At 40.9% G+C, this 21,508-nt stretch overlaps 1 protein-coding gene across 7 annotated transcripts; it reads left to right on the top strand.

Moving 5' to 3' along the window:
• Window positions 1-1,017: 1,017 nt before the first annotated feature.
• Window positions 1,018-20,870, top strand: syt14b (synaptotagmin XIVb). Of its 7 annotated transcripts, XM_040018553.1 has the most exons (10): window positions 1,050-1,094; window positions 4,570-4,617; window positions 5,022-5,163; window positions 9,856-10,002; window positions 12,443-12,580; window positions 14,949-15,208; window positions 15,533-15,970; window positions 16,408-16,588; window positions 16,975-17,031; window positions 18,841-20,870. In XM_040018553.1, exons 3-10 carry the CDS (start codon window positions 5,151-5,153, stop codon window positions 19,155-19,157), a joined length of 1,551 nt encoding a protein of 516 aa, XP_039874487.1. In that variant the 5' UTR covers window positions 1,050-1,094; window positions 4,570-4,617; window positions 5,022-5,150; the 3' UTR covers window positions 19,158-20,870. The 7 variants fall into 7 exon arrangements, 6 of the variants coding, with proteins under 6 accessions (XP_039874484.1, XP_039874487.1, XP_039874482.1 ...); XM_040018550.1 differs by lacking the exon at window positions 5,022-5,163 and having other exon boundaries at window positions 1,018-1,094; XR_005694137.1 differs by lacking the exons at window positions 1,050-1,094; window positions 5,022-5,163 and having other exon boundaries at window positions 3,592-4,617; window positions 9,856-12,227; window positions 18,841-19,271; window positions 19,379-20,870.
• Window positions 20,871-21,508: the final 638 nt, after the last annotated feature.

Raw genomic sequence — 21,508 nt, 5'->3', positions numbered from 1 at the left:
GGTGCGTGTGAAGGCCATTTGAGCGCAGTGAGACAGCATGCTGTCCTGCTGGAAGCAGCCATGAGAAGATGGGTACACTGTGGTCGTAAAGGGAAGGACATAGTCAGCAACAATACTTGGACAGGGTGTGGTGTATAGAGTTACATTTATCAACATGGAAAGTTTTAAGCTTAATCGTGAAGGCAGAGAAAGCCGAAGTCTCTGGCTCCCATTCCACTTTTAAATATTCTCGGAACCACTAGTAACCCACGTTACTTAACTTCACTCTCAGACGTATCACAACAGATACTGCTAAAATGTAAAACGTATGTGTGCCGGTCCATCAACACACACATCACACATTTGATGTTTTTATTCTTAAGATGAATTATTCTTGAATGAAGACATTGATTTGGCACAAGTAAAAATATGGTTGATTATATTTATTGTTCGTTAAGAATAAGTTAAGCGAGGGTGAAAAAAGAAAAGAAAAAGGATGAAGAAGGGAGGGGAGAAAGAAAAAAATGGAGAGTGATGGAGAGGTGGAAGGAGAGGGGGAGGTAGAGGTTTGAGGAGATAAAAAGCGGTGGAGGAAGATGGGCTGGGCCTTCTCATGATCAAGTGAGGAAGCAGGAGGGTCCCTCCTCCAGAAGAAACAGAAGCATTTATCATTATCTTATCAATATCGGGTCTTAGGTTTTTTTTATTCAACAATTACAATTTTTTGGAAAGAGAGTGCTATTGGACTGCAGTTAAACGCACAGTATTTGCCCCAGAAATGAGGTGGAATAACTGGAATAATGTAGCATAACAGCAGACTTCTAAAGTGTAGGTTACTACAACTGGACAAATGAATGAAATCCAAATGAATGTTACCACGGAGAACAAAAATAACCAACCTACATCAATAATACAGTTATACTGCACATATTATTATTTGTAGCCTGTTTTATATAATTAAATATATACACATATACATATAGAACTGTTACACAACCTCTCTCGCTCTCTCTGTGACACACACACACACAAATGAATGACCGGCCGCCTCCATCACACCCCCACACCCCCCTACAGTTGGTAGAGTCCGGGACGGAGCATCATGGCGATTGACGGTAGGTACTCGCTCTCAGGTGTCCTGCGGGACTCGTGGGAAACTTTGCACGGGACTGAAGGAGGACGTCTTTCCATAATCTCACGCGGTATTCACCGAGTGTGTAATTTCTGGTCCAGTTTCTCTGTAACTCACACGGCGAGTATACCGCAGTGCTCCGGAGGCGCGGGGCTGATGCTGAAGTGCGGACACCCGCACTGATGCAGGACCGCTGAGGTCTCATTATCTTCTCGGGATGTGCACGTGAAGTGATTCGCGAGTAAACCGAGACAAGCAGGCAGTCCCGGTGCTTTGATTTTAAACTAGGGACGTTTTTAGACGGCAGCAAAAGCGTCAGTTATGGGACACCTGTGAGCACGTAGCGATTAATTTGAATATTTTAACACAAAGTCTTAGCATGCCGCTGCTTAGCGTCACATGACTTTTTGTTTTTCTTCCGTTAAAGAACTATATAATTTGGCGGAAGAATAGGGTTGTAATATTTGAAGAACACTCCGCTGCTGTCAAACTTTATTTGATGGCTGCACGTGCTGTAGATACCTTCATAGCTAACATGTGCAGCGGATCTAACAGCCTTCATGCTGAGGGAAAAGTGTCTCCTACAGGCTTTAGTGAGAGTGACCGGGACACATCACCAGCGACAAAAAGTAGGCTCGTGCCTTGTCCCGTGCTGTCACGGATACGGGTCTTATTGTTTCACGGGCGCTTGTTCCTGCGCAGTGACACTTGAGAGAGGTGGTGTGGTTTAATTAAAGATAGACAGCTCCAGAAGAATTTTAGTGTAATTTTTTTTTAATTAGATGTTTTATTGCAAATTTTTAATGAAATTTGCAGCAGCTTGGCGTCACTGAGCAGGGGCGTGTACAGAAGGGTAGCAATGGGTGGCACTTGCCCCAAATTCCCATCCTGGGGACCTTTCCAGTAATGCCACTGGTCTAGAATAGCCATTCCTAAAGTCAAGAGTGCTGCGGCCCACTTAAAAACCAGCAAATCTGTGGGGCTCAACGAATCTTAAACCGTTACTCCATTCAAATATAAGAGAGGGTGATATGTTTCCTTGAAAATTTTATTCAAAATGCTGTTGTCTATAAATATTACCAGTTTTAATACTTTTCATATGAATAAATACATTTATATAAATTTGTAACTGTACATACTTGTGAGTAATTTCAAACTGAAGTTCTGTTATTCCCACGGCCCACCTGCAGTACCTTCCCGGGGCACATTTTGGGAATCACTGGTCCAGAAGCTGGTCTTAAACCTTGATGTTAGAACATCATTGGATGAGGGTGTGGAGAGGTCCAGTGTTGAAATGTAAGGGCTTCACCACACCTACTATGCAGTGGCTGGCGAACAGAAGTTCAGAGATTCGCAGATTATACACAGGACTTGTTGAAACAGTTTGAAATACTGTGGAAAAAAACAATTTCTTTGCCTACTGTTTTGACTTCTTCTCCTTCTGTATCAGCACTGATGTGGAGGCATTGTTATATTAACTAATAGGTCAGTGTTAAGTGGCTTAACAAAAAAAGCAATTCTCTGGAAATGGTCAGATATGAGAACTGGACTAAAAATGAGTGGAAAAACAGGCAGTTTCCATAGAAAGTCTCTGTAGGACCTTCAGAAAATATGGAGAAATATAACCTGAAGTCTGGCTCAGTGAAAGCAGAATATGAGTCACAACTGTACACAGACAGACAGTGACAACATTTACTTATATTATTGTAAAAATCCATCTCTTTTTGAGCTTTTAAGGCAAGTACTTGTTGTACACTAAGAATTACTAAAGTTTGGTGAGAATAGACAACAGAGAATTTCTGCTAATGAATTAATAGAATGAATTGAGTCTCTCAAGGTCTGTCTGCTACCTCAGTCACAGTTTTCTCTTTGCTCTGGCACTAAAGTCAAGACCTCATGCCACTTCTACTATCTTGTGCAGTCCTGGATGTGAAGAAACTAATACACCTTTTTTTTAACGTTATGAAGGGATTCTTAATGCACTAAAATTTTGTTTCTTGGTTTGAGACAACTCGGCAACAAATTTCAGAATGTATAAAACACATTGCCACTATTTTTAATCTAATAATAAACCGAAATTCAGAGCCAAGACGTGACCTTGCCAAACTCTTAAGTAGAGACACCTTAATTAATGGTGATACTGGAGCCTCAATACTGAACTGTTCAGCCAAGAGAGATTATGTGTCACTGTAAAAACTTGGGGATGTGAAGGAGAGGAAGCACTGTTAACTTAAGCCTCATAGCGATTATGTAAAACAACCAGTTGACACATTATGAAATTGTATTCCAGTGAAAATACTAAATCCTAAAACTTATTTCTCCATAACCCAAACAGAGCAGTGTATTGCATTGCGTTACAAAATCATGTTGATAATTTTCCAGCAAAGCAACTCATGCCAGGGCTTTTGCATCTGTCGAGGAAATAGTTCATGTAATTTTATTTTTAAAATTTCTACGCTGTTGCTTAAAGTTGTAGGAACTTTTAGTGACTTGTTGAAGGGTTGGGTTCACATCTGTCACTGTACACGGACTTTTTCCTCTATTTAACATACCGAAAAGGAAAGCCTTACAACCACAGAACTACAAGGCTAAAATAGATGTAAGAGCATTTATTTGAAAGATGAAATATTATATTTTCTTGTTTAGCATAAGGCTAAAATGCGCCTATCAATGAACCCTACCTTTTTAATTGTTTTTTTTTTTTTGGTGCCTAGGCGAGTAATAAGGGATTACACAGGAAGGCAGTTCAAAGCAAACAGTGCAGTAAATGTCTCCAGAAAAATCAAACTAGAATACAAAACCCACCCTGTACTCAAAACTTACAGGAAAGGATACGGAGAAGCAATAATAAAAAATGCTCGACTGGGAACTGAAGGCCAGTGGCAAGAGCTTTACAGGAGATGCATAAACAAGGGACAATGACAGCTAATTAAAAAGAGGCGTTATTAAAAAAAAATGTCCGGAAAACAAACAGAGACACAGAGTAAAACTGACAAGGCATCATAGCTAAGTGGAATTACAAAATAAAACAGGAAATTACTTTGTAGAATCCATGCCAGTCATCACAGTAATGAGTTATTAGTTGCCTTATAGAAAATGCATGGAGCTATAATTACTGCCTTTAATATGCATGACTTCTTGACATAATTGAGCCTCAGAGTAGCTGTGGCAGAGTGCATTTTTAAAAGTGTTCCTTTGTAGTGGCCCGTGGTTATTATTGGTATAGAGATGATTAATGATAGCCTACACTGCTCTATAGGCTAATATACCCATCAATATATTAAAGACAGAGAAACAGAGACCACGAAAAGCAAACAAGGTCATTCAAGCCTATTGGTTTTATGTTTGCTGACATGTTCATCTGTCTCATTTAACCTGAGGACAGACCATATGTTTCTACATTGCATAAAGTCATATTTAAAACTCTGACTCCCAGCTTTACATCGTCTTTCTCACAGGAGGGGGGAGGAACTGTGGTGTTCATGAGCTCATCTGTGCCAGACGAGGTAAGACCACATTGCAATCACACATTTAAAACCGTGCGTGTGTGCATTTTCAACAGTATATTTTGTTAAACAACAAGAAAAGAAATTAACCAGGGTATTTACAATAATATTGCATTTATATTTAATTAATTTAATATTCATAATATTAAAAGTCTTATGATTTCCTTTTTTAGACAATAAAACTTAAAGGATACAAATGGGTTTAACATGACATAATTAAACCCCACTTCCACTTCTTCCACTTTGACTAGCTGTGCCATTTAATATTTAATATGTAATAATGTGAAAATGCAACAGCACAAAATGCAGTTAGTTCAGAGAAATAATAAATATCCTATTGCAGTAAATTCCTGTTTAAACATCCTGCTTGGATGATGTACTGATGATTCTGATTTCTTGTGTAGTGTCATCTGCGGTGCATTGGTCTCTTTCCCACATCTGCATCTCCAGACAGGAAGGGCGGCATCATGTTTTAGATCAACATTAAGATCAACAGCAGGCTTTGGAGTTTAAATATCAAGAAATATTTGAAAATGACTCAGCTAGGTAAAGTGTTCTACAGCATCTTGGACTGATTATGGACTTCTGAATGATGCAGTGAATAACGGTCAGGTCAGGGATGATCTTTCCACACAGGAGTGTAGCTGTTCCTGTCTATCAGCCCTCCCGACAGGGTTCCCTTCAAAAAAAAGAGTTCCTGAATGCTGAATGTCACAGACATCAGCTCTGATGAATAACTGCAAATCCAGAAACTGAAATAAGAAGTTGTAGAATTCACCTCTGTAGTAAATTCTGATAATGAGGCAAGCAGTTGGCACGCAGTAGGATTGTCTCTAAGATTTTGTGATGCTCCGTTTTCATGTTGTAACCATAGACAGTATTAAAGATGGCTGTGGCTGCTAGGGCTGTGCGATATGACCAAAATCTCATATCCCGATATAAGACATCTATCGATATAAATCCCAAAAAATTTACATTTTTTTTGTAAATTCTGTGAATCTCGGGCAGCTCGACTTGCGTGGAGTGTTTCCAGCTGGGCGTCATGTACCTGGAGTCAAGGGTACTGATGCATGAAACGATACATTTATAGACATAAGTTGTAACGGCCGCAGTTTTCTTTGCGAGTATTTATTACACGGCGTGCTGCGGGGAAAAGCCTGTTCTAACGTTTGAGTCTAAGGTTTATTTTTTAGCACCTGGCGGCTCTTTTTTTGCTTCTCATCCGTAAATACTCTGCATACTCTTTCACGCGATTCAGTTTATTTTGAAAAGTCTCAACAGGATCTTGAGCTTTATTGTGAAAGGTTTATGTGGAACATAAACAAGCGGACACGTGACGCGATGGTTTTACCGTCGTTGTCGCTAACGTCAACGTATAAATATATGCACTTTTCCGTCCGTAGTGTGGTTATATTAAATATAAGAAATTAATATAGCCACTACAGTGACCATCAAAACGATGAAAAAATGTTGCCGTAAACAGTTTATTTTGCGACACCACGAAACAAACGATAGCGTAAAATTAAACGATAGACGTTTTTATATCGTCATCCGGTATATATCGTTATATCGAACAGCCCTAGTGGCTGCTGTGAAAATTTCATTGGGTTTTGAAGTTCCATTTTGAAACCTTTAAACTGTCACCATCTTGGTTGCAGAAAACGGATGTGATTTGAAAAGATGGGTCTGACTGGGAACCACTTGCTAACTTGCTAATGATTTGCGATTGGCAAGTTGTTAGTCATTGAATGAGTAGGCAATACCACGATCCAGCTTTAAGGCACTTATGCATTGGCTTCATTTTTTCCAACATGGAAGCTATGACAATGTTTTGTTTTTGTTAGTTTTATTGTTGTTTGCACAGTAGACGAGGGATTAGTAATTAATATTTACCAAGGGGCCACATGAGAAATTAGGACTGTTGTGGAGGGACGGACCAATAAGCTTATAAAATGAGCAAAAGTGAGTTGAGCTATAGGTTGAGGCCATCTACAGCAACCCCAATTTCTAATATGGACCCTTGGGGAAAAATGAATTACCCAGTCCTGTTTCAAGATGTAAAAGCTTTACCCTCATCAGGTATAAAATAATCATTTGACATGTAGATGTGTGAACTCTTTATCCCTCCTGGCAAAAAGATCAAGAAGAAATGAACGAAAAGGGCAAACATAACAGCAATTAAAACAAATACAGGGAATATAAGTATTCCTTTAGCGGCTGTGAATTTAGTGCATATATTTTTTATCTTACCAATTTACCTCTTGGCAGGTGCTACATATGTGCGCATTAACCAGTTACGAGTTAATCTGACACGTGTATTCACCATCTGTTATGCATTACAGCACAAGCTGATTTTCAATCCTCTGCTAAGATTTAAGTTTCCAGATCTTTGTTTCAGCTTTATTTTGTGAGTTTTCTGATGTAAGCAGATTATAAAATTTTGATATAATGCCATTTCTTAAGCAGGCGTTTGTGCGTGCATTTTTAAGCCTTTCTGTTGCATGACTGGAGAAGACTGGCTCATCCCCCACCCCCAGGCACTCTCTTTTGCTTGTGAATTTTTACTGAAATATGATGTATAGAATGCTTTTCTATAGCTTTCTCAGTAAGCACACGGTTCATGTGTGAATTATGCACAGCGTATCAAGTTTAGGTTCACTTCAGCAAAAGAAGGCAGCTGTGTGTTCATGATTTATTCAGAGTGGAGGTTTTGTTTCGTACCAGAGGTCCATGTGTAAGCAACAATTCCAGATTGCATAACGAGCATGTCCCAGAAACGCCACTGAGTTTTAAAGCTTTAAACAAAGTAAATTAATCAAGCACTCGCAATGTCGAAATTTTAGTCATTCTGTGTCTTAGCAGATTAGGAACATGAAAGAGTAATTTGCTTCCCTTGTTTTATTTGACACAGACACTTCATTCAAACTAGCTCACATTTCTCTCAGCCTGTTATTTATTTTCTCAATGAATGCTTCAGTGGCTGTGCTTTCATGTTTGTTTGTTAGCTTGTTGGAGTCATTACCTGGGGAAAAAAGGTAGATTGAATCCTGAGGCTCATTTCAGAATCCGGAGTTCAGCCTGAGTTCACATGCTGTGAGAAGCAGATTTATTCTGTTATTTTTATCTTGTTTATTCAGTTTGCACACACAGATTGCACATGCACACACACTCAGGGAGGATAAAATGAGATGAAAGAGCGGCGTTTTTAAAAAATCCACCTTAATCTGCTCTGCTCTTAAGAGAGATCACACTTTCCTAGGTATTATGTAAAAACAGGAGGGCGAACTGTTTCAAAGGCCTCTTTGCTGCTCCGCTCCACTTTCCAGTGTATATCGTTGGGGGGGGCTCAGGTTACCTACCCCAGGTGTCTGAATTATTCAGCTGCTGTTGACATTTACAGAATATGGCCATGTATGAAGTGTCATCGCTTGCCGCAGCTCAGGACCATAAGCTGTTCGTTTTCGACAGATGGCTGCTGCTCTCGTAGCCTCAGAGGTCATTCTGCCTCAATCAACACTGCTGTCGGGAGTGAGAGTTGATACGTAAGCCTGGCGAGTGCTGGACCAGACTAAGTGTCAGGGATTTGTTACATGTAGGATTACTTTTGAGCTGGACAACTTTGTTATTTCCCTCCCTCTTCTTAGATCATTTACTATCAATGCTTTAAGAAGCAGTGCTTTTTGGGAACAGCTGGCTTTAAAGAGGATATTCATTTAGAGGAGGTAAGCCTCTGTTGTCACATTGCTCTCTTATCTCCCTCCTACTTCTTTTGCCGTTCTTGGGAATTTAGCATTCACCATTTTGGCAGTCTGCAGCAGGCAGCAGCTAGTTGTCAGGCTATAGTCATCTCTGCCTGTTGCCATGGTGAGACAAGTCGGTCCATAATAAGTTCAGTAACAAGGTTTGCAAAAGTATACCTCTGTTTTTCCTCTCTCGTTTTCTCATCTGAGACCAGATTTTTACACCAATTTGATCAATGACGGGTGATTGGTCGTCAGGATGTGACCACCTGCTGCAATGCAGACGTGTAACAACTGTCAAGCTCCGTCAAGTTGGCCCAAATATACCTCAGGTTTATGTCTTTGTTTTGTTTTAATGTCGAAACAAACAGTCATCTTCAATTTCACCAAACTCATACCACCAAATATAATGTGTCACAAATGAAAATGGAACAACACGGCAATATTGCGAATGAGGTTTCAGTAAGCAGTGTAAGATTTCACCTTAAAGGGACGTGAAGCAGCATCTTAAAGCTGCCTGTGGCCGTTTTTAGACAGTATTTAAATGAGTAACTGCAGTGTAAAGTTGGTTGCTTGCTGCTGTGAGATACGTGCGATCTAATTCTGCTATGTTACGTTATAACACAACAACTCAACATAACCCTCGAAACTCTTTTATACTATTGCTCTGGTATTTTGCTTAGTTACAATCGATGAGCCGTGATTGGACAATTTGGATTAGGGGTATAAAACAACTTAATCCTTAAAAATGGAAATGCAGAGGGATTAATTCATGAATATGCCCATAGTTTTTTATTGGGATTAAATTTTGTTAAGGCAGTAATATGTGCCTATAACTCGCTCAGTTTCAGTGTCTCTTATTTAGCAATCTGCCCTTTCAAGTGATCTTTAGAAATGCAGTTCATGCTTCACTGTCCACCTTCTCTTCCCCGTTTCCTGGCTATTACACTGTGCTGTGTTGTAGCCTATTAAACCAAGGCCCGGTCTGTTTTTTTTCCCTGGGTTTGCTGAGTCTAGGTTTCAGTTAGATACAGTCCCTTTGAGGCTCTTATAAAAATAGCACAGGGCTGCATGGTTACATGAAGTATGGTTGGCCTACATACAGTGCTGTAGATTTTATCTCGTGTGCCTTTGAAGTGGATCTGTTAAAATGAACAATATCTAACTCTCCTCTGACAAGCCAAAATGGCAGGAGTTTTATTGCAACTTTAAGATATTATCACAAAACAAATTATTTGACTGGGGTTGTTTGCGGCTTTTCAGGAGTCCTGATCAAAAGACTTTTTTTTTTTTTTTTTTTTTTTTTTTTTTTTTTAGCTTGTAACCACCTTGTGTATTTTTATTAGAAAAACATGGGGCTCTTTTTTCTTACTTAATCAAATACCTTGGTTTGGTATTACTTCTGTTTAAGTCTAACATTTGGATTTCTTTTTTTCTGTCAGTTCTTGCTTTGCTTGTTCCTCATGGCTCCTCCTCCTCTTCTTCTTCTTCTCCTCAGTCTCTCCCGAGCTCCTGGGTGTCCTGTCTTCCATTGCAGCTTTCATGGCATTGATGGCTCTGTTTTTTCTTTACCTCAACAACAAATTGTCAATGGAGAGTCCTGACAATCTGTCACATCTCAGTGACTATAAGAACAACCAGCCAGGTACTCAACACACTCAAAGATTTATTACGCTATTAAATCTGTAGAAATTTATGCAGACGTTTGGATTGCTCTCGGCTTTATCGTGTGGGCATCACTGTAATGACAGCGCGTCCACATCTTTATGAGCCATGCTTAAACTGAACATTGTACCTGCTGCATTATGATATTAATGGCAGCTTTGCATCCTCTTAGCGATCTCTGTGTTCTGTTAAAAAAAATACAACGGCATATGAACTGAGACAACACTTCTCCAAGTCAAAACGATGTCATTCTATTACCTCGGCTTACTGTTTTGTTTCTTAATTTGTACACTTGTACAGAATTTGCTCTCTGATTAAGAATTAAAACCTTCTCAACTTGTCTAAGTCTACTTATGTCCTTCTTAGGTCTTCACCAAGGTTCCTTGGACTTTCCTGTTGTTCTCAGTATTGGTCAGTCCATTGAGTTCTGTCAAATAAATGATTTTTCTGTAGTCAATCATGATCACTAAGGAGAAGTAATTAGGCCTTGGCCTTGTCAAGTTAAGACATTGTAGAACCTTAAGCACCACTTATTAGAAGGCTTAAGTAAGCATATTTTAGCCTGCATGTATATTTTTTTGAACCTGGGTTGAATAGGGAAAATCCAAACTAAATTCAAACTTGTGCATCCAACTCTTGTTATCCCTCAGCCATAAAAGGCTGATGGTGAATTGTGGTGATGTGTTGTTCAGTGTAGAATTGGTTGCATGTATTAGCGCTGATGCCAAAAAGCTTGACCCAACAATTACCACAGTTCATCCACCGATGAGTCACCGTTGCAGCCCGTGGATTCAGGCTGTTATGATTATTGAATGTTCGGTTTGCAAACGAGTCATAATGTGTGCTGTTCGCAAAAAGCACCAAGACAAAACCAGCACAGTATCAGAGTAGAGGAAGTAAGAGTTAGCACAGTTGGCTTAAACCATTAAATGTGTAACACTGCAGTTTTTGTATTTTCTTATTTTGAAGGCAGAATAATACACATTTTATTGCTTTTGCTGTGACACACATAGTCTTGTCTAAGTCTTGAACTGAAAGCTATTTTTGTGGTCTTAATTGTATTTTTCTTTTAGTCTATGACTAGGCTTACTCTACATCCGTGAAACTGACTGATAATGTCTAAGCATGAGACCTGTAACGAGTATAATTCTTATTACCACCATATTGGTGCGTATGTACATGTCAGCACTCACTGTAACACTGCCAGCACACCATGCTAACAAACACATGTTGTGTCAGTGCCTCTGATGAGCTAATCTAGTGATCAGCACGGTGACAGGAGGAACCCCGGCTGAGAGATGGCCTTCTTCAAGAGTTTCCAGCAGAACCTCCCATCTGTCAACATTTCCTCCATCTTGGACTCAGTCACCAGTCGTGTGGACGATCTCGCCAATGCCGTCAGCGATGTCACCTATGCTGTCAGTGACCAGCTGACCGAACAGGTCACTACTATCATCGACAAGGTGCAGGAAAAGGAAGATGGAGAAAACGGCAGCCAGGAATCGGGTCAGAATTCCACCCTGCAAGAAGGCAAGTCCGGGAGTAAAAGCATGTGGCAAATGCCCAGAGACTCAGAGGGGGGGAACACAGGCTCAAAGAACAGCCAAACTAGTGATACAACCGAGGCAGAGAACACTCAGAGCCAGCTGGAGTGGGAATGGAGGGACGGATGTTGGCGAGTTAAAAAGACAGAAGCCGAGTTAGCAGAGGAAGAGAGGAGGAAGAAAGAGGAAAAGGAGCTACAGGAGAGGAGAGAACAGAGGAGAAGAGAAAGGAGACAGAAGCAGCTGGAGAAAGAAGCCAAGTCTCCAAGAAATGAAGAAGACTCTCAAGAGGAGAAGGCTGATGATTTAGAAAACACAGAAAAGAAGTCAAATGACCAATCAGCTGTTCAGCAAAAAAGTGGTGACAATGATAAAACTCCTCATTCATCTGGTTGTGAGAGTGAAAGCAGGGTGTCAAAGCAGGAAGAGCAAAAAGATCATGAGGAGGAGGGAGAGAAGGTAGAGGATGGCACTGAGCGAGAGGGAGACGATGAGGAAGAATCTGAGCTTTATAGATCGTCTTCCAGAGTGAAAACGTCGGATAAGAAAAAGGGGAAAGTCGCAAAAGAGGGTTCGAAAAAAACTGAAAAGGCTTCGGATGTGGAGAAAAAGAGGGACAAAGGCAAGAAGAGCAAAAAGGGGAAAAAGAAAGGAAACCAAGGTTAGAGAGTGTGCTGCTTCTCTCTCCTCACTGCCCTTTGGATCTTCTCTTCTGCTCATGTTTTCAAGTTCTTGCACTAAAATTCACAATTTCGACCTGTTGTGTGCCAGTTTCAGCAGCTGCATGTTTAACTGGTTGAGTTTCTTACTTCGTTAAATATTGCACACGTTATAATCTGTGGTTTACTAGAATTAATGCCCATGTGTGACGTGCAGAGGGAGTTTTATCAGACAGTGAGGAGGACAGAATTCCAGAGGGCGAGGCCCAGCAGAACACAACCTCTGCATGGAGCAGCACACGCAAACAGTCATCTGAGCACGGAGGATACAGCAGCGAGGCCTCCAGTGAACAGGGTGAGAGCACATGTAGTGGAAAAGTACGTACACGGTACATCGCTGAACATAAAACCCCACAAAATCAGATACAATATGATAAGAATCATAAAACACAATGCATACAAGAATCATCTAAGATTGCATAAATACTAAACTCGGAACATCAAATGCATAACATCTTTTTGTGTTTATTTATCTGTAATTGTAGTGTCTATTCTGTTGTTTTTTTTTTAATTAATAGAAATAGCTACATATTTCATATGGAGAGTTTCTGGCGAGTGTCCTTTTCTCTAAACATCTTGGGTTAGTGCTAAATGTCTGTTACTGGAAGGAAGTAAAATTTATTTGGTTTCTTTCCCAGACTTGGAATAGAAAATTGATAGCAGTCTAACACCCAAATACATGAATCTGGTTATAATTCAATAATGACACTACCCTCAGGACTAATGGGGAAAAACTCACCCAGATTGATCCAGAAGTAACAAATATTCTCATGCTACAATCTCTAAAAGTCACTATTTATATCTTTATGCAGTGATATGTTTTGATTGTGTTGTGTTCACCTGTTTCAGATGCCAGGCCAATCTAACCTAACTGGCTGTATCTTCATTTTTTACTGCACAAACATAATGTGGTGTTGATCTTTATTGTTGTAAAATGATCTTTTAAATGTTTTAATTAAAGCTGCTTTTGTCAAGTATTGTGATGAGGAAAATAATCACAGGATGCATATTTAATGAATATATTTAATATGAATATGAATAAGGAGCCAGTATTGATCATGTGCCTCATCACACGAGCCAAAGTGTGAAAAAGGGTGTGGGTTATTATCAGCAGAGGTTTCATGTGAAACCATTGCAAGGTATTAATGGGAATTAAAGGCACCTGGAAAGGGATCTCAAAACTACATTTTAGGTGGCAGACAGTTGGTGTTGTAAGCCACACCCTCTGTTCAAAGATGGCTTCTTTCATCCTCTTTCAAACCATCTGTCTTCTCTGTCCAAAATGTGGACATTGACATCCTCGAAAGAGTGACCTTTGTTCTTTAGATCCAGATGTACGGCTCAGTCTTGTCCTGTCGAGGTGGCTCTTCTATGTTGTGTTTATGAAGTGGCTTTTTGGTTTCTCCAATGTAGAGGTCTGAGCACTCCTCACTGCACTGCATACACTACGATGTTCAGTTCGTGTTTGGGAGTTTTGTCCTTGGGATGAACCAGTTTTTGTCTGAGTTATATGGCTGTGTGTGAAGTGCATTGGGATGTCGTGCTTGGAGAAGAGTTTCCTGAGTTTATCCGATAAACCTGCTACATAAGGGATGACAGCGTTGTTCTGTTTGTCATTTTGTTTCTCCCTTATTGTTGTCTGACCTTGTTTACTGTGCATCTTTGCCAGTTGGGATAACTAACTAATGTTCTAAGAGCTTTCTTTACAATTCAGTCCAATTCAGTTTTATTTATACAGCACCAAACCACAACAACAGTCATCTTGAGGCGTTTTATATTGTAAGGTATACCGTAAAATAGTACATACAGAGAAAAACCCAACAATCATATGACCCCCTGTGAGCAAGCACTTTGGTGACAGTGGGAAGGAAAAACTCCCTTTTAACAGGAAGAAGCTTATAGCAGAACCAGGGTCAAGGAGGGGCGGCCGTCTGCCGCGACTGGTTGGGGTAGGAGGAGGAAAACAGGACAAAAGACATGCTGTGGAAGAGAGCCAAGTATGATTCAGTGCAGAGAGCTGTATAAACACATAATGAGTGAGAATGTGTTTCTTTACTTTCTCTTTTGGCTTACAGGGAACGTTTTCTTCGTATATTTTGGCCATAAGTGGGCCTGAACAGTTAAACTACATGATAAATGTATAAAATGTTCTGGTAGTTCATTTCCCAGACTACCCTGGAATTATAAAATTATAAAACTTAGTTTTCCATTTATTCCCTTAAAAAAAGTGGACTCAGTGTTAAAAACAAAAACACATTTCTACATTAAATAGCACAAAAACAGGAGTAGTATAAAGCACAGTGGTTGGGGGGTGGGGGTGGCTTTATCAGTAGGAAAGGGTGTAAAATGTATGAAAATACAATAAAAGTCTAAATATATTTGCACGTCTTATAATTTTCCATCTAGTGGGCCAGACTAGAGTCTTTGCTAGGCCGATCATGGCCCCCAGACCTTATGGTTGACACCACTATATTAGTACATGAAATGTTGTTTTTCCAAGATTTAACAAGAATTTAAAATGACAATATAGGTTTGCAAAGACTGAGGAGACACTGTATGTCGCTAGACTGTATGTTGCATACCTAGTGAGTTTCCATGCAGAGCACAGTACGACTCCAGTAACACTCCTTCTGCATCCCTCTTTGTCACTGTCGTGAGAGCAGCCAGCAGCATCCAGAGGATAAAGAAAGATTCCTCGCTCGGTGAACCTCAGCCTCCACCGTACCAAGATGAGGGCTCAGGGGCCTGCGTGGGTTCTCGATCCCGCTCAGAGCGAGGGGTCAGGAGGGCGCCGTCCACACAGCACTGTGACAGCCCCCACTGCTCCAGCGAGGCCAGCGGGGACCAGGACACAGAGAGTTACCTCAACAAAGCCTGTGATGAGGACATACCCAGTGACAGCACTGCTGTTCTAGGGCCAGAGGTGGGAGATCAGACCTACTGTTTGTTGTCTTTTCTGTGTCTAAGCAGTTTGTTTTGGATGCCCTGTAGTTTGATGGAATGATCAAAGTTGGGAGCAACACTTCATCAACATTTACAGGAAGGGCTGGGTGATACGTTCGCTGACAACAGTTTCATTTTTTTGTTGTGTATTTTCTGTAAAAATGTGGAAATATACTCTGAACTGACTTAATTATTTGAGTGTTCTAATAATATGTCAGAATGGGGAAAAATTTATAAAATCCCGGAAATTAAAGTAAAATTCATAAAGGAGGGGGAAATTGTTTTTTCTTTTCTGTACATTCAGGATGGTTCTGGTCCTCCGCTTCCCACTGCCTACGAGCCAGAGCCCCTCGCCAAATACGGCACCCTGGATGTCGCCTTTGAGTACGATTCCAGTGAGCAGTGGCTGGCCGTCACTGTCACAGCTGCAACTGACATTCCTGCTCTCAAACAGACCGGCAACATCTCGTGGCAGGTCCACTTGGTCTTGCTGCCCACCAAGAAGCAACGTGCTAAGACCGGCGTTCAGAAGGGCCCATGTCCCATCTTCACAGAAACATTCAAGTTTTCCAGGGTGGAGCAGGAGGCCCTGGGAGACTATGCTGTTCGCTTCCGCCTGTACAGCATCAGACGGATGAAAAAAGAGAAGGTCCTGGGAGAGAAGGTGTTCTACCTGACGAAGCTCAACCTGCAGGGCAAAATTGCTCTACCTGTCACCCTGGAGCCTGGCTCTGAACTTACAGTGAGAACACTTTTTAAATATACTTTACATCTCAAATATCAGCTGTACACCATTTCTACTTTATTTATCAGTATCTTCAGCATTCCTTCATCTACACATCCTTGTAGAAGCAGTTATTTTATTTTTTATTTGAGCAGTTATTAAGAAGCAACTGTGGGCATCTAGGACATAAAAACTGCATGTATAGTGTCACCATTTAAATTGGTTTAAAAAACATTTAAAAGTTTTGGTGAATAAGGTTTAAGATGCTTTTTTCCACTGAAAGTTACATTTCTACCATCATTCTCTATAGATTCAGAAATCTGTCTTTGTCACACTCTCAAACTGCCCCTCCTAACTCCTAGGTTGATTAATGAATTATTGGCTTCTTATTGTTTTAATCGATGATTAAGTGGTAATTGACTCAAATAAAGTGCCTCTGGGTTTTGCCTCGCCAGGGTTGTGGCTCTGTGGTGAGCGTGTCTCGCAGTGCGGGGGCTCTGTCCTATCGCTCCACTGAAGACTCATCCACACCCGAGATCCTCCTGGGTCTCATCTACAACTCTGCCACAGGGCAGCTCTCAGCTGAGGTAATCAAGGGAAATCACTTCAAAACGACAGCATCTGATAAACCCGTCAGTAAGTACATATATTTAACTTTGGGCTTTTGTGCCAGCGTGGGTTGAAGTGTGGAATGACGCTGTAAATTGTTCAGTTAAACTTCTCTTCCCCCAATGGGTGCTGATATGTCAGGCTATTGTTTTGGCCGAGCAGATGGGCAGGACTTCCAACAGCATGCAACAGAAGCAAATAGAGGATCATTACATTTGAACGTTTCCTGGCACGAACACCAGCTTTTTAATAACCTAAGCTATTAAAGCCAAAATGCTGAAGGACCTGCTGCTTGTCATGCTCGCCGTGCTTCCCGTGAAAGCTGACCTTCTGCTGTATATTGAAATCTTTAAACTGCTTCCCCTCTTTCTTCTTTCCAATGGTGTGTGTGCTATGGTGTGTGTCTGCCACAGATGGTCTGTTTTGTTGTGTAAAACACTTCGTAGGGGGACAGCTTTATATCATGAGAGGTAAGACAAAAGTAAACTAAATGTAAGCTTTCTGTACGTTTGTAGATTTGGTGAGGGTTGTACAGATGTGTAGAACTGTGTAAAAGTATTGCCCCATCTCCCATTCCTTTACATTTTTCTCTTTATATTGCCAGGCTGTATTGTAATTTTTAAAAGTGATCTTGAGCAATGTTCTCCAGGCGTTCTGAAGGACCTTCAGAGCTTTTTGTTGGGCATTGGAGGCTTTTTCACTCATTTTCAGTCCAGTCCTTGTACCTGACCATTTTCAGAGGAATGCTATGAGTCCCATCCTTACAAACTAAGAAAAAATCTAGCACCGCGTTTGCAGGAGATTCATCTGAAACTTGAGTTGATTCATCTACTGTTCACTGAAGCCTCAGCAGAAGTGGTCTCAGTGGAAATGTTGCTGTCAAGAAACCACTCTTAAGGAAGGGAAACGAGGAGAAAAGGATGAGGTATGCCAAATTACGCAAGAACCGAACTGAAAATCAGTGCAAGCAGGTCTAATTTAATGGGGAATGGCCTCCCCAGTGTCCAGACCTCAACATTATTGAAGCAGTGTAGGATGATGTTGACAGAGAACAGAACAAAAGGCAGGCAACATCCAAAGAAGAGCTTTAAACGTCTGTTAAGAAGCCTGGAGAAGACTACTTGGAGAAATTACAAGAAAGCTTGGCTATGAGAGTTCAGAGTTCGCTGAAGAACAAAGGTGGTCATACCAAGTTTGTTAGAATTTTACAAACTTTGTTTTATTTCCCTTATTTACTGCATGTTTCCATGTATTTATTTGCACATTTCATTTCATTCATTCTTGCAAAATATAAAGAAATGGGAGGTAGATCAAGACTTTTGTGCACTACATTACGCACCATAGGTACCAGTTTGTAGCATTCTTAGGTTTGGTCCTCTGAGGCCAGACTTCAGCATTTTGCTTTCTTGTCAGACAGGGTGAATTCAGCTCTCACTTCTTTATGTTATATATAAATCTAGAGCTGGGAGCTTAGCTAGTTGTGCATTAATGTGGTGAACGAATGTCAGTTACAAAAACATTTGTTGGATTAAAGATTTGATTGGTAGGAAACTTTTGGCTAATAGTGCAGATCCATGTAGTGCATTTAGTTGTTTTTTTTTATTTATTAACGTTTAATGTGTTTTTAGTTTAACAGACAAAGTTGTTTTTTTAGTAGTAACCTCAGTAAACCAGGTATGCTGTTTCCAAATGTAAGCATCGAGGGAACAGCTTGCTAACATGAGAAGTGGCACAGTCAGAGGAGCATTAGACTGACTCTACAGATTTAGTTAAATTGGGTCAGCCCTTGGCTGGTTTGCTGTTTTCTCCTGTTGTTACTCTGAGATAATCCAACTTTCTCCAGGCTCTAACTCCATATTTACTAAGCTGATAGAGATCAGTATCTTGGCAAGAAAGTAGCTTCCCAGAAATGTCAGTCATGTCAGTCAGTAGTCCTTCTCAAGCCACAAAGTTTTTAGTTTTCTACCCTGCACTGACTTGCTTGCATGTTCTAAAGGTCACTTTCGTTTGGCATCATTTATAATTTATGTGCAGAATATTTCAGAAATCTGCTGCCAGCAAATATGAAATAGATTAATGTGACTTCATTTGCAGTTTTCAAAGAGTTCCACAGTTTAAAAAAAATCCATCAGCAGCATGAGTTTTAGGAGTGAGTCAATTATAGCGTTCTTGGTGTTGAGAGCTATTATTAAAAGACACTCCGTACCTCCTGCTGTAGTACACATGTCCGACCACTTGATGGCAATGTCTCACTTCTCTCCTCCAATGCTTCCTTTCAGACACCTATGTGAAGCTGACCATGCTGGACTCAAAGGGAAAGGAGATGTCCAAGTGTAAGACGGCCGTTTGCCGTGGCCAGCCCAATCCGATCTACAAGGAGACATTCGTGTTCCAGGTGGCGCTCTTCCAGCTGTCCGAGGTGTCACTAGTGGTGTCGGTGTTCTGCCGCCGGAGCAGCATGAGGCCCAGGGAGAGGCTGGGCTGGGTCTCCCTGGGCCTCAACAGCACCAGCGAGGAGCAGCAGGCCCACTGGACAGAGATGAAGGAGGCTGAGGGACAGCAGGTCTGCCACTGGCACACCCTCACCGACACATAGGAGGACGATTTTCCAAGACCGAACTTCCTGAAAGAGCATTCCCTCTACATTTTCGGAACGCAAGAAAACTCCCTGTGGGATGTGTGTTGTGTGTGTTGCATAGAGGTGTGAGAGGTGAGCATGGGTTCCTAGTCTTAACTGCCAGACTGCATGAATACCCTTTAATCTGCCACCTTTCTCTGAGACAGATGGGCTGACTCCTGCTTCCGCCTTGTTTACAGGACCATGTTAAGACACTTCCAGACATTTTTCCGCCTCTGAATCTTGGACCAAAGAGCTCGGTCCAGTACTAGCAGGCTCCTTCCTTCTTTCCTTTTCTGGATTTCAGCTGCCACCAGCATACCAGACATTACTCAATCAGTCGTAGCCACCGACAAAAGACAATGAATGAAGAAGACTGTTACAAAGGGCCTATAACATGCTGCAGCTATACTTACAAGCTATGCTTTATACAGTTTGTTTACACGCACATGACATTATGCAAGATCCATTCATTGGTTTTTCCTTTTAGGTTCTTGGGTTATTCTTCCTAGTCTACCAGTTTTATGGTCGTTTCTGTGGGCTGTGCGTTAAACAAAGACAGATTTTCTTTTTTATCTCATGGTCTTGCATAACTCAGTGCACTATGCATCTGACGCCACTTTAGACGAGAGGAATGCAATTCTTTCTTGTGCTTGCCGAGTCTCTTACAGAATTGGACACAGCTCTGCATGCCACCGGTATCAAAGAGCAGCTTCCTTTCCTGTGTAATGCAGATCGAGCCTGTTTCACTATTCAGCCTTCTAACAACTCAGCCATGTTCATTCATGTAGAAACATGGTGCTTCCCGCTGAGGAGGAATATGCAAAAGCCTGCACAGGCCAAGTAAACCTGGCCGTTTCTGCCTCGACTGTGTACGCTGTAATTTGAGTTTGAGTGGCGAAACAAATCACAAGAAGGAGATGATCATATTTTCTCATTTTCATTATTAAATAAAGGCTAAAATAAAACGGGGAAAAAAATGTTCAGAACTGAGAAATCTTATTATCCAGGCGAGGGGTTCATCTGGAACAAAGGCCATTTTAAACTCCTCTGAAAGAGCAGCTATGAGTCAGAAAATCCCCCGATAAGAATGCTGAAGACCGCACAGCCACACCCTTGTATTAGTGAATGAAACCCTTTCCCCTGCTTCTGCTGGTTGAAACCGAGAGGTGTGGGGCGCATTCTTCTTTCTCTGTCCCAGTGATGTCATATTTGAACCCTTCTTCTCACTTATGAATACTGCAACCACTCCTCGTCCCTTTAGAGCTTCTGTTGGGCCAATTTCAATTTCTAAGTTTTCAAAAGAGGTTTTTGCAGGTTTTAATAAAAAACAGATGTTATCTAGATTTTCTAATAGATGATCATTTTTTTCACAATCAGGAATAACAGAAAATTTTTAGTTTGGTGTGCACTTAGTTTTAAAGTGCAGGTTGTGTTTAGCCAGCACTGATAACCATTGACACAATATCGGGGAACAGGCCTGTTCGCATTCTTGGAGAGTTAGCTTTAATGGCAAATGTGCAGTCGGAGCCAGCTTAATGTAGCCTAAAGACTGGAAATGGAGGAAAACATCCAGGGTTGCCAGGTCTGTGGTTTTCCTGCTTAAATGAGCTGCTTTCGAAGTGTGGGATGAAATATTCATGGGCTGGCTGGATAGATGGATCATTCTGCATTTCGCATAAAAATTACATTTAAAAAAATATTAATAAAGTACATTGTAAAAATATAGTTAAAATATTTACTTAGATCCAGACTCCAGATCAGCACATGGTGCTGTAATGCTCTCCTCCTTCAAACACCTGCCTCTCATTCCCAACTCTGGCCACTGAGTTAGTTTTGTGACACACACACAGCAGGCAGCCCTGGAAGTGGCTGTGACTAAAGATATAAAGGTCTGCCCGACAAATCAAATTTTTGTGTAGCAGGTTATGAACAACTAGTAACTACATGATATACTAATTTTTGATCTGCGCACAAAGTGGAACAAACAGTGTTTTATTTAAGATAAGATAAGATAAGATAACCTTTATTAGTCCCACACGTGGGAAATTTGTTTCCGGGAAAAATTACTTATAGTGCACTCACTGGACACTTTATTAGGCACAGTTCTTCATAGCGTAGATTCAGCAAAGTGCAGGAAACATTCCTCAGATATTTTTGGTCCATATTGACATGATAGCATCACACAGCTGCACATCCATGATGCGGATCTCTCGTTCCACCACATTCCAAAAGTGCTCTATTAGGTTGAGGTTAGGTTGCGACTCTGGAGGCCTTTTTAGGACCGAGCACTCTCTGACTTAAGAAAACCGTAAAAACAGTGAGACTAT

The sequence above is a fragment of the Simochromis diagramma genome, unplaced genomic scaffold, assembly GCF_900408965.1.
Source record: "Simochromis diagramma unplaced genomic scaffold, fSimDia1.1 OVJJ01000802.1, whole genome shotgun sequence".
Lineage (NCBI taxonomy): Eukaryota > Metazoa > Chordata > Actinopteri > Cichliformes > Cichlidae > Simochromis > Simochromis diagramma.
The sequence above is the reverse complement of the archived record's forward strand: the minus strand, read 5'-3'. Positions and strand labels throughout refer to the sequence as shown.

Bases quoted from the DNA above. Each gene is read 5' to 3' on its own strand.
- syt14b (XM_040018548.1), top strand. From the start codon at position 11,321: ATGGCCTTCTTCAAGAGTTTCCAGCAGAACCTCCCATCTGTCAACATT. The intron at 16,589-16,974 runs GTAAGTACATAT...TGTCTGCCACAG, and splicing joins AGCATCTGATAAACCCGTCA to ATGGTCTGTTTTGTTGTGTA. The intron at 17,032-18,840 runs GTAAGACAAAAG...GCTTCCTTTCAG, and splicing joins ACAGCTTTATATCATGAGAG to ACACCTATGTGAAGCTGACC.